A 13,075-nucleotide genomic window follows, 5' to 3' on the forward strand; every position below is an offset into this window, starting at 1 on the left:
GATGAGCTGCCCAGCAATAGTTTTGTCCCCTGCATAGGACTCAGTCCCGTGGGAGAATGGGAAGGGGGTGTCACTGACAAAGGACCAGGGATGCTGGTGCCCCCAGCCTTCCCACTCCTCCACTTGGCCCTGACTGTGATCCAAAATCAACGACCTCGGAGTTAAACCTGCTAGTGTCTGAGAGATCATGCTTTCAGTTCTTGTGGCCTTGGGCCATCTCCTGGGGAGGTCTGTGGGAGTCTCAGCCCTGAGGGTCAAGCAATGCCTAGGGGAGCATTTGAAGGCACTGAGCGCAGACAGCAAGCACTGGAGATGCGCTAGTGCACAGGGGACGCAGCGCCGCTAAAGGGTGGGGGCTGGGGGCGGCTGACAGCCGTGATGGATGACTGAGACCGCTTGGGGGCGGCGAGGGGCCTGGGAGCCCGAGGGGGTGGCTGGCCCCAAGACCTCGGAGCAGAAAAAAACGGCAGTGAAGGATGATGGAGAACCGGAACAGCACCGATTTGCTCCTGAGCCCCTCAGCTTCTGGCAAGTCTCTGCACCCACCGCAGCGAGTCCGCAGTGTCACCACAGCGCTGGGAATTCAGCCACTGGGACCCCGTTTCTGAGGCCTCACCAGGATAGCTAAGAGAGCTAACTATAAAGTCTTCCCCCTGCCCCGCCCTGAAAACCACACTGCTGCCCGGGGTACCAAGACAAGGGGGAAAGAGGGAAGAAGGGATCTTGTTTCCTGTCCTGAATAGGAACCGAGAGGGAGAGGAAATCCAGCAAAGCAGACCTGAAAATCCACAGGGGAGGTAGCTTCAGGTTGAGATAAGGACTTAAGGGAGCCTTGGGGGAGGGGGTCCCGGTTGCACCAAGTATCCCCTTATGGGAACACCGCAGCCTCGACGGGAGCTATAAGCCTCCAAACCTCAGAGCCATCACTCCCCGAAGCTCAGAGCAAGGGACTGCCGCAGACTGCATCCCCAGAAGCCCTGCTCTGCGCCAGGACTCCCGGGTCCCCTCTCCGGGAAAGGAGCCTCCCTCCTGCCCGTCGAACGGCACCTCAGCCCTGTTCCAGCTATTCCATGTCCTTCCAATAGCCCCTTAGGTTTAGCTAATCCAAATCTGGCCTCAGGCCGCGGATCATCCCAATCCCTGGTCCCCAATCTGCCTCGGAGCGCGGCGCATTCCAGAACCTCGGACAGCGCCTAGCGCATTCCAATGGAGCGAGCCTCCGGGCGGGAGGCCTCCCGCATCCGCAGTCCGGGTCAGTACCAGGCTCTTCTCTCCAGGAGGCGGCCCCCGCTCCGCCTCTCACCCCGAAGCTGCCCTCCTCCTCGCCGCCCCCTCCCCCGCCGCCCCCGGACCACGGCTTACCCGGGTTGGCTCCCCCATCGCCGTCCTCGCAGTCCGTCAGGTTGTTGAGCATGGTGGCTGCGCAGTACTGGCCCCGGGATGGCTGCACCGCTTCGCCCGCGCCCCTCTGCCCGCCTTTGGCGCTCGCTTGCTCGAGCTCTCTCGCTCGCTCTCCGCTCCACGGAGGAAGAAGCTGCAGTGCCCGCCCGCCCGCCCGGCGCACACACACTCGCACACGGACACACGCTCACACCCGCGCGCGCCCCCTCTCAGCAGCGGCGCTGCTCACCTCATCCCGTATGCAGGAGGCGTGAGCCACTGGCGGGTTTTGGGGGGGGAGAGGGAGGAAGGAGAGGGGATGAGGGGCGGACAGAGCTCCAATGGCCCCCTCAGGGGAAAACTGGGGGCTTGCTCGGGTGGGATGGAGGGGGTGCTGCGGGCGACGCGGCCCTTGCTTCCTAGAGCAGAAGCAGCCTCCCCCCCCCCCACTCTCCAGCGCAGGCGGGGCCCGGCACGTGGGCAGGTGCCATCCCGCGCCCTAAAAATAACGGCAGGGAACTAGGTCGCGGCCGCGGGGAGGCGGCCCCGCAGCGGCTGCCTGACTGGGGGTCCGAGATGACCCCTGGAGGGAACATGTGGGGAACTGAGGTGTCAGGGGTGGGTGCTGTGTAATATAAGGACCCCAGGGAACCTGTCTACAAACTGGTGAGGCAGGGCCTGGAAGGAAAACCAAACCGGTTCCCAGATCTCTGTCCTAGAGGTTGGAGGTAAAGGAAGAGGTACTGTGTTGCCCCAGGGGCCTCGGGTCAATGGTCTGTCTGGCCCATTCTGTTTTTAAACTGGTGGCTGCCACTAGAGGAGTTGTAGAGAATTCTCTCACGGTGCTCAGGCTGGTTGGAGTCTCAGCATCCTACCCAAGACAAGTCCCTGGAGTCCACACCACAGACAGGGGCTTTCTGAAGTTGAATGATCTATGGATGAAATGCAATGGGAGCAGGCAGCAGTGAGGTCTCGTAACACCGCCTTTCCTCCTGAGATGGTGCAGCCTCTAGGGAGGGTATGGTGGCCTCGGGCTGGCCAGGAACAGGGGAGGGGGGAGGGGAGAATAAGGCCGCCTGCTGGTTGGGGACCAGATTTTCTCCTGGGGCGGGAGTGTCTAATCCCCTAATCCAGGATTGCTTTCTGAGGCTTTCCAGACCTGACATACTCTCCTGTTCTCTTCCTCCCCTTCAGTCCCTCCCTCAGAAGCTTGATTACCCTGGGACCCCTCAGCAACCCTAGAGTCCAGACTTGAGCCAATGGTGGAGACGCTGCGGAAAGCAACATCTGAAATTTAGAACCTTTGCATCTGGGAGTTCTAAACATACCATCAGGGTACAGGAAATAGCTTCACAGTCACACTGGTTCCTGACTTGAGTCCTCAAAATCCCAGGACAGAAGAATTTATCTAATGCACAGTTTTCCTTTCATAGATGAAAAAGCTAAGCACCCAAGACAGAAAATGACTGCCCATGAACACAAAGCCAGAATGGCAGAATTGAGTCTAGAACCCATTTCTATTTACTCCAACTTAGGTCATTCTTCAGTAGCCTCTTTAAAATTGATCTTGCCTCCAATGAAAGAGACATGAATACAATCATATCTACGCTGCTCAGCTGCCTCTGATTCTCTGCTCCAAAAATGAATAAATGAAAGAAAGGAAGAACGATTAACAGGGGTTGAGTCTGGGATGGACTTTTCCTCTTTTATGTCCAGGTTTCAAAGATGCAGGGCTAGAGCAGCATCTTGGCTGGAGCAGACAGCCTCCTGTATCTGTAGAGATACCTTACAGCGCAGGCATTTTCAGGATCATGGACACGGCCAACTGCCATGCTGGCACTGAGGAATGTATCAATGGTTTCAGACTAGACCCAACTGTGGTATCTTCCATGGTGGACTCAAAGGATGCTTCTGAGGGACTCACCAAAAACAAGGTGCTTTCACCGATTGGCTTTGTAAACACCCAGCTAATCCATTAGGGAGGAGAGTAAACTATTCGGACAAGATGTGAGCCCTTGGGAGGTGGTGTGATGGCTCAGTGATAAAGGCACTTACAACCAAGCCTGACAACCTGAGTTCAATGCTTGGGACCCAAATGGCTGAAGAAGAAAGCTGATACTTGCAAGTTGTCCTCTGTCCACACATTTTGCACACATACAGAATAACAATATACTATATTTGGTACCCTTGGCTGTCACAGAGTCAGTCACACACACACACACACACACACACACACACTAGCACACTACAATCTATCCTATATTACTCTATATTACTCTGTAGAGATGTGTAAAGAGGTAAAACATGAAGTGTGTTTGTCGGAGGTGTTTTCCAGCAATCTCCAGAATCTCCAGTCTGGGATGTCCCTCTAGGGGCATACTTAGATGAAGATCTATGGCCTGGTGCTATTGCATCTCTGATCATCCAGGGAGTAAACCTCTCTATAAAGACATAAGGATAACCACAGGAAATAGGTGAAGGCCAGAAGTGACTGTCCTTTCCGACTGCCCCATTGTCGAGCCTCACTAGAGCTCTGACCTGGAGAGCCACCTGGGATGTGGGAGACACTGACTCTATCCTACCCTCTGTTGTAGAATTCTACTTATTCCCTCCCTCTGGACTTCAGCATCTGCATCTGTAAGTGAAGAGTGATCTCTCCCTGTCTTCTGTGAGTCTTGGATTCAGACCATGGAGCTCTTCCTGAGGAAGCCTTAGGATATAGCTCTGTTTGAGAGAGCTTGCCTAGCATGCACAAGGCCCTGAGTTCAATCCCCAACACCACAAAGAATTTGGGGGTGGGGTGGGAGGAAGCCACTTGGCTGATTGTAGCAGTACACACCTATCAGGAAACAGAGGCAGAATTCTCATGACAAGTTTGAGGCAAGCCTGGTCTACATATGAGTACGAAACCAGACAGGGCACTGTAAAGTGAGGAAAGGAAAAAAACATTCTTCCCAGGGAGTCCAGACCAAGCAAGGGTAGAATTCCAAAGGGAGACCCCAAGACCTCCAAATGACACCACTCAAGGAAGCTGGGGGCTCTTCCTTGCCTTCCTGGTGAGACTTTCAGAAAACTCATTGCAAGCACCTCCTACATGGCCAGCCTGGCCTTGGCTAATAAGAGGTGGCCTTCAGTTCTGAGGCCCAGGAACCAGCATACCCTCCCCATGCAGAGGAGCAGAGCCCTGGGAAGATGGGACAGTAGAGGAAAGCCCCTGGATAGAGCAACTTAAGAGACAGTGAGCAGGCTCCTATTTTTGAACTCAGAATCTCCAAAATGCAGCCCCCCACCTTGTGTTTCTCAGAGAGAAGCTCGGTGAAGCTGCCTCCCACCACGTGAGAACTGGGGTGCAAGAAAGGACTTTATAAATTATTTTTCCACTTACCACTTATGATGAAATTGGAGTCTAGAAATGGAATGGAATGGGAGGCATTTTCCTCGTGGGCTGAATTTACAAGTGGGGACTAGAATCCAGCCTCTCAAGCTCTAGGCAGGCCTTCTCCACTAAGCCAGGACAGGGGCTGCCGGGGGAAGCTGGAAGACACAACTGTACCTTTTTCCCATAGGCACAGTTTTCCCCCCATTTGGCTCAGTCCCTACTCATCCTTATCACCAAGCATCACTCCCTTGACCTACCCACCTCCTGTCATGGAGCTAAGACCCCAAGGCCTCTCCTTCACCCCTCCTCCTGCCACCTGCATGCCTTATCCTAAACAGCCAGTTGATGAGTCCAGTGCATAACACACCCCACACATAGAGGGCTCGAAGCAGAGCACGTCAACCACCACCGTCTCCGTGGTAACCGGGGGCTTAATTAACAGGCTGCAGCCCCGTCACCATGGCAACAGCACCCCCAACAGCCCCCTATTCCCCTGCAGACTCAGCCTGTCTTCCCTATTTCCCAATCTGGACCTCTTCTCATGTAACTCAACCCCACCCTCACCCCGCCTGGGAAGCTGGGGCCTGTAGATAGCTCTGGTTCATTGAGAAGAGAGGAGGGGAGAGAAGGGGTGAGAAAGAGAAAGGAAGGGAGGGGAGAGGGAGGGAGGGAAGGAGAGAGAGAGAGAGAGCTGTCACCATGGCAACTGCAGCCCTGTTCATAACCAGTTTGTTGTCATGGAGATTCCTAGGGCTCACCTTGGGCTGAGGTGGGCAGTGAGGTTCTGAGTCTTGACTGAAGGTAGAGAAACCAATGGTCTCTCTCCTCTCTCTCTCTCTCTCTCTCTCTCTCTCTCACACACACACACACACACACACACACCAATAACACCATCATTCTTTCCAATTTGCAGATAGCAAGACTGAAATAAGAGATCTGAGTCTGGGGGAGGCCCCACCCTTATAAACCATCAAAAACTCTTGCCTTTTTTTTGGTGTTTAAAGTGTTTTGTTTTTGAAGAAAAGTCTTTCTTTGTAGCCCAGGCTAGGCTGCCTCAGCCTCCTGGAATTACAGGTGTGACTATTGCCACAGGCTCATCTTCAGTATTTCTGTGGAAGGAAGGACTCTTCCTACTTCACACTACAGACAGGTGAACTGCGGCCCAGGGAAGGAAAGTGGTGTGTCCAAGGTGACACCACAGAGCTTGGGCCAGAGCATGCATGGCCTATCTTATGGTCTTGCTTCATCCCCCACAAAAGCTATCTTTTATTGTTTGTTTGTTTGTTTTTCTTTTTCTTTTTCTTTTTTTTTCTTTTTTTTTTTTTTTTTTTTTTTTTTTTTTTGGTTTTTCGAGACAGGGTTTCTCTGTGTAGCTTTGGAGCCTATCCTGGCACTCGCACTGGAAACCAGGCTGGCCTGGAACTCACAGAGATCCGCCTGCCTCTGCCTCCCGAGTGCTGGGATTAAAGGAATGTGCCACCAATGCCTAGCTGTTTGTTTGTTTTTCAAGACAGGGTCTCTCTTTGTAGCTTTGTAGACCAGGCTGGCCTGGAACTCAGAGATCTGCCTGCCTCTGCTCCTGAGTGCTGGGATTAAAGGAATGCGCCACCAATGCCTAGCTGTTTGTTTGTTTTTCAAGACAGGGTCTCTCTTTGTAGCTTTGTAGACCAGGCTGGCCTGGAACTCAGAGATCTGCCTGCCTCTGCTCCTGAGTGCTGGGATTAAAGGCGTGTGCCACCACCACCAGCAGGTTGCAAACGTTACCATATTAGCCCTCCACAAAGGCAAGCCTCAATTTCTGTGAGCCTGGCCCCAGGGTCCCTTCCCACTGTCCAGCCTCCACCTGAAAAGCTGAGGCATGAGGTGTGGGTGAAAGGAAGTGGGCTTGGCTCAGAGCTGTAAGAATTTGTCTCCTCCTATCCTGGGAGATTACCATCAACTTTTCTATGGACCGAAAGATACAATTAGGCATGTGCTGCAGTCCAGGGTTAAGGGTACATTTGAGGCTCAGTTTCTCACTTGCCCTTTTCATCTCTGTAGGTCATATAGCAGGCAACCCTCCAAGGGGCAAACCCTATAGCCTGGGCCCACAGTAAAATGCAATGCTCACACATACATGGTTGCCAGTCCCCCCAAACCCCTCCCAGCCCTTACATATGTTGCCACCCTTCCCTTTGGGCCCGGGGACAAGAGATGGGGAGAGCATCTCTCTGAACTGCTCACTGACTCTTGTCTGCAGACTGACACACGGGCAGCTGTGGGAAAGACACCAGATGCTAAGCTGCTCCTGGGAGCACTGGTCTAATTCTCTACTCAGTGACCTTCAAGGAGGAGGTTCTTGAGGTCATCTGAGGGCTTGAGGGGTTAGAGTCACCCAAATCATGACTAAGGGGAACTCTGGATGAACTGGATACAAGTGCCCACCCCCCCAGACAAAACCAGAAATCTGTACACCCAATATGTTCATCATACACACTGGCAACACAGTGACACACGTAAGCCCTGACTCACTGGATATCTGACAGGTCCTGAAAGCCACTGTGGAATATATACATCGAGACATGCACACACAGCCTCAGCACAGCACACATTTCACACACACAGCCATTTCCCACACATTTGAACAGTCCAATTCTGAGTCTGTGTTTTATGTCAATGGGGCAGGTATTTGGGAGCATGAACGGAAAGACTGAGCCATCACCTGGGGATGTGAGTCCCCAGCATCTTCCTCCCAGGCCAAGGTCTGAAGAACAGGAGGAGAAAAGGCAAAGAGGGAGGAGAGGAGAAGGAGGAGGCTAGAGCCACACATTCTCATCTGATGAGCACTCATCACTCACTGTCAGGCTTTGGGTCTAGAACTCAGAACACAAAGATAAAAAAGACGTGATCTCTGTCTCTGATGCACTTGACAGCATCCATTGGGAATGTGTTCCAGTGGGTAGGATGAAAGGAATGACTACCTCCTCCTGGGAGGGGGGGGGGTGAAGGGATTTCGGAAGAGGTGAAATGAGCTATAACTTAACAGGGTGAGTGGGAGTTTTCCTGGCTAGTGGAAGTGGGGGCGAGGGTTGAACAGGAAGAGGTATACCAGATGCAAATGAGGAAGGAAACTGAGTGACAAACTAAAGGGTTTGACCTTTTATCCTACAGTGGTGGACATCTTCCTTGTGGGATGGTTAGGACAGGCTGGCGGCAGGTGAACCAGAGAAGGATGTGGTCCTGGCTATGTAGCAACATTGCAGTCTTGGACCGGGGGGGGGGGGGGGGGATGGTGACAGGCAGAGGAGAGATGTAACAGAATTCAGGTTCAGTTTTGGAGGTCAGTGGCCAGATCATGAGGAATAATTGGATTTGGTGAGAAGAGGAAACTCAGCGTTGCTGAGTTTCTTGATTCTGAGAGGCTTGGAAGCCATTTTTTAAACTGAGGAACAAGAGGAGCTACAGCAAAGAGGGAGAGTGAGAAAGAGACCCGAGTGTCCACATCCACGAGGCGGTCGGGTCACCTGAATGGAACCTGCGGAAGTCCAGAACTGGAGTTGTCCATACCTTGAGGAGCTTCCTGAAGGATCCCCCTAAGAACCACGCTTGTGTTAGCTCCAGGCAAGGCGAGCTCACCCGCGGCTCATGAGCGACCCCTAGCGGCCAGGGAAGGCTCTCTCCTCTCGGCCTTGTGGCCACTCCAAGCCTGTTTGCCCCTCTCCTTCCAAACGTGAGGGAGGCAGAGTTAGGGGGAGGGAGAACCCAGCAAGCGGCCCTTGCAGAGGGGATTCTGTCTGCAACCAGGATGTTACTTCGTTTCTGAAGGCCAGAAGGATGCTTCTGCTCTCTCCACTGTAGGTGCTGGTGACTTCCACTACAAGATCGCTGCACTGGGCCCCCAACTCCAGCTGAGCTAGCTCCTCCAACCCTTCAGGAGCTCTCTCTCCCTCAGAGGGAGCTGAGTCCCGGGGCACTGAGACTGGGTCCTCTGGCATCCTTCCGGGACCTAGCTGCCCAGGATTCAAACTTCCCTGCGGTCTGCTTTAGGGGACACCCAGGCGTTCCCGACTCTATAGACACACAACACTGGAGAACCCACGGGGCGTCCGGGGCCCGCTGACGTGGCTTCTGCCTCAGCGACCCCACCCACCCAACCTGGCTCCACTCTCATCCTCAGGCCCCAACCGTTTCTGGCTGCCTCCGACCCCCAAATCGACACAGGCCCGCTTCCCCGCAGCCCTGGAATCCCCCAACCTCATAGTACCCCTCTCTCTTTCCCTCCCACTCCCTCTTTGCAAGGCCCCCCTCCTCCTCAGCGCTTGGGCCTGCTCCCATCGAGACCCAGACACAACCCCTGCGTCCGCAGCTGCCCCCTTCTTCCCTCGCCCCTGCCCCACTCATTTCCTAGCCCCACTTTCTCCCCCGTGGTCCCGCCCATCAGGATCCGGCCCCGCCCCCTCGTCTTTCCCTCCGGGGCGCCCCAAGTCCTTGGTCAGCACTCCTCTCGGCTCCCTGCAGCACCCCTCGCCCAGCCCAGGCCCCGCCCCACCCCGCAGTGGCCCCGCCCTCTCGCCCCGCCCCCGGCAGCCCCGCCCCCTGCGGCCTCTACCTTTGACGTCTTCCCTTGGGAGCCGGCGGGGGTCGGCGACCGAATGCCGGCGAGACTCGGGGTCGGCGGCGGCGGCAGCCGGCGCCGCGGGGGGCAGCGAGGTGACCGTGAACCTGCGGCTCATGTCGCGCGGGGCGGCGGGATCGCACAAGTGGCCGCAGCCAGGCTGCTGAAGCGCCAAGAGCTTCCCCGCCCGCCGCGAGCCGCGCCGGGTCCTAGTGCCCGCTGCTCCCAGCCGCTCCAATCTGGCCCCTTTTTGAAGCCCTAGGCTCTCAGTTTCACCAGAAGCACCTGAGGAGCCTACCCAGATGTGAGTCATGTCTCACGGAGGGTTCCTCCACCTCTTCTGGGGGGTCTCCTGAACACCTGGGGTTCGTTCACTCAGCACAAGTTGATGGCGATCCTGTTGTTTTGGACGACGGAGACCTCTGCCCATAGGGTAGTGACCACCAAATGTCTACTTACCTTCCCGAGGCTTATGCTCTAAGGAGGACATCGGAGAAAGTGTGTGGGCAAATATATATATGTATATATACGTGCACATACATACATACATACATACATACATACATACGAGACTGTGCCATATCTTAAGAAGGAAAACTAGCACCATTGTTGAGAACTTAAAGGGTAATCTGAGAAGGGCTCCCAGAAAGCATGAGCCTTGAGCTGAGACCTCACTGACCAGGATAACCAGCAATGCAGAGATCTCAGGGAAGGATTCTGCAGCAGAAGCAGAAGCAAGCACATAGGTCTAGAGACGTATTCAGTGGGAGGATGCTTGCCAGGCATGCCCTGGGCTTTGGGTTTGATACTGGGCATCTTGAGTAGCAAATGAAGAGGCCCTGGGGCAAGAAGGAGCCTGGACTGTTCAAGAAAGCACAAGAGGGACACTGTGTCTGTGTCAGAATGAATGAATGACAGGAAATGAGAAAGAGAGCAAGCAGCCTCTTGAAGTCTATGCTTGCTAGTTTTATATCAACTTGGCACAAGCTAGAGTGATTTTTAGAAGAGGGAACTTCAATTGAGAAAATGCCTCCACCAGGTTAGTCTGTGGGCAAGCCTGTGGGACATTTCCTTGATAAATGATTGATGTGGAAGTGCCCGGCCTGCTGTGAGGGTTAGCACTTCTGTGCTGGTGGTCCTGGGTGCTATATGAAAGTAGAATGAACACGCCATAAGGAGCTAGCCAGGAAGCAGTGTTCCTCGTGGCTTTTGCTTCAGTTCCTGCCTCCAGGTTCCTGCCCTGATTTTCCATAGTGATGGACTGTAATGCCTGTAAGCTGAAACTAAAAAAACAAAAACCCACCTTCCTCCCAAAATTGTTTTTGGTCAGAATGTTCCATCACAGCAATAAAAATTTTTGAGGAGAAGCCTGGACTCTTCTAACTCAAAAGGGGAGCCACTGGAAGTTTTGGTGCAGCAGGATAGTGTGATCTGATTTATATTTAAACAAATCAGTGGCTCTGACAGCTGGACTAAAGGCATGGGAAGATTACTCAGCTGAGTGTGCATGGGGTACAGAGCCTGTAATCATATGGCTGGTGAGGCAGCCATGAGGGTCCCAGTGGCAGCCAGCCCAGCAAGGCCCCACGTCTGGAGAAAACAAGAGAGACCCTGCTCAAAACACAAGATGGGAGCCCGGCAGTGGTGGTGCATACCTTTAGTCCCAGCACTTGGGAGACAGAGGCAAGTGATCTCTGTGAGTTCGAGGCCAGCCTGGTCTACAAAGCTACACAAAGAAGCCCTTTCTGGGGGATGGGACTGAGGCACTTGCCAGCAAGTCTGATGACATGAGTTTGATGAAGGGAAGAATCGGCTCCAGAAAGTGCTCCTCTGACCTCCACACAAGTGCTGTTAGCACATGGGACAGTAGACATACCAGTAACTATATGCTTCTAAATCAAGACGGAAAGTGCCTGGAGGTGACACCCAAAGTTGGCCTCTGGCCTCTGCCTGCACCCACACACATGTATATGTATGTCTACACACACACACACACACACACACACACACACACACACACACACACACACGTGCAGAAGTCAGGAATGGATACCGGGAACCAAATGAAGGGCTGATGGTGGCCGGTCTAAGGGGCAGATGTCAGATACATTGTGGAAGACAGCAGGATCTCTGCATGGGGTGTAACAATGGAATCAGAGAGCTGCACTGTGGGGGAGTAGAAACAGTCAAAACCACCCTGGAATGCTGTTTGGTCACATCTCTTAAGGCTGGGCATACACATGCCCATTGGCCCACTTTTACTCCAGTTTGTGGGCAGAAGAAATGGCTACCCATGTGCCCCCAAAGGCTTTTGTTTGCCGTGTGTGTGTGTGTGTGTGTGTGTGTGTGTGTGTGTGTGTGTGTGTGTGTGTGTGTGTACATGTGTACAGTCCCCATGGAGGCCAGAAGAGGATGTTGGATCCCCTGAAACTGGAGGTACAGGCAGCTGTGAGCCACCAGATGTTGGGATTAGGAACTGAACTTGGATCCTCTGTAAGACAACCAAATACTTTAACCTCTGAGCTGTCTTTCCAACCACTCCCCCACCAAAGCTTTTCCAAAAATGGTCATAGCATTATCCATAATGATTCCAGATCTGAATCTACCCAAATGTCTACCAATAGCAAAATTGATTATTGTCAAGCATCTACTCAATGGAATTGGACATAGTGCTAAGAATAAATCATCTACTATTTACAAAATATGCACAATCTTGCAAAAATATCATTGGACAAAAGGACTCAATAAACTCAAAAGGTGGAACACACCTTATAGAACTATTTCAATAGTGGGGGAGGGCAATAAGATGGCTTAGTGGGTAAAAGCTCAGTGGAATGAAAGTTGTGTGTGAATGTGCATGTCCACAACCATACAAAGGTGGTGGCACCTGGAGGAGGAGGGGCTGGGTCTGTTTAGGTGGAAAGCCTATCAGGTCAGTAAGAGCAGGCAGCCTAGCCTGAGACATGGCTTGGGGGAGAGGTCCCCTGAGGATGTCAGTTTGGACAGATAGGCTATTCAAACATGGACAGCTGGTGAGATCACAGGGAGTGAGTGTCCACAGTGAAGCATCTGAGAATTGAGCCTTAGGGCATGCTACCATTAGAGGTTACAGAGAGGGAAGAGAAGGGGCAGGATGGAAGGTGTTCCTCACACTAAGGGTGAGAAAAGCACTTCTAGAGAGATGGACTGTCACACCGGAGGAGAGGTAGTGTTTGCTGTGCTGACTGCAGGAGGTCACAGGCGAATAGTTGAGAGCAGGGAACAAGGAAGTGGCGACGTGAGCAGGACCCACCCATGGGTAAGTTTTCCTGTGAGTGGGCCTGGGGGTGAGGGGAGACCAGATAGTATCCCAGGGGAGACTGGGTGGAGAGAGGTTTTGAACAAGGCGTGTTAAGGAATGCTTGTGTGCAGATGGGAGTGGCTCATTCCTGAGCTGGAAACAGACCATCTGGGAGAGGAACAACCCCAGAGGAGGGGCTTGGGGGACAATTCTCTGAACTCTTCCTTGAACTCCCCAGAACCAAACTTCTCTCCTCTTTCTAGCCTTTCACTGACAGCACACACTCACCCTTGGGCTCTCCTCGGTGGAAACACATCCCTGTTGCTAGTTTCTCACTATTTGAACGCTATGGCCACCATGCTTTTATGTGCTGTTTCGTGTATGCGTGTGGAAGGGTGAAAACTGAGTCCATTTTCAGGTTGATGGTTTGGGGGATGGCTGG

General features: G+C 53.3%; 1 protein-coding gene across 4 annotated transcripts in view; it reads right to left on the minus strand.

Annotated features, from left to right (window-relative positions):
• Slc12a5 (solute carrier family 12 member 5) overlaps nucleotides 1-9,493 on the minus strand; it is a 39,317-nt gene extending 29,824 nt beyond the window's left edge. The window contains exons 1-2 of one of the 4 annotated variants that reach the window (XM_035446268.1): nucleotides 8,306-8,980; nucleotides 1,363-2,312 (exon numbers count right to left, since the gene is read on the minus strand). In XM_035446268.1, the coding sequence (XP_035302159.1) occupies nucleotides 1,363-1,414 (52 nt within the window). In that variant the 5' untranslated portion in view covers nucleotides 1,415-2,312; nucleotides 8,306-8,980. Of the gene's footprint in view, nucleotides 1-1,362; nucleotides 6,059-8,305; nucleotides 8,981-9,347 lie in introns of those variants that run through there. The other 3 variants (XM_035446266.1, XM_035446267.1, XM_027423422.2) reach the window with 3 other exon arrangements.
• Between the last annotated feature and the right edge of the window lie 3,582 nt (nucleotides 9,494-13,075).

Source organism: Cricetulus griseus, chromosome 6, assembly GCF_003668045.3.
Source record: "Cricetulus griseus strain 17A/GY chromosome 6, alternate assembly CriGri-PICRH-1.0, whole genome shotgun sequence".
Classification (NCBI taxonomy): Eukaryota; Metazoa; Chordata; class Mammalia; order Rodentia; family Cricetidae; genus Cricetulus; species Cricetulus griseus.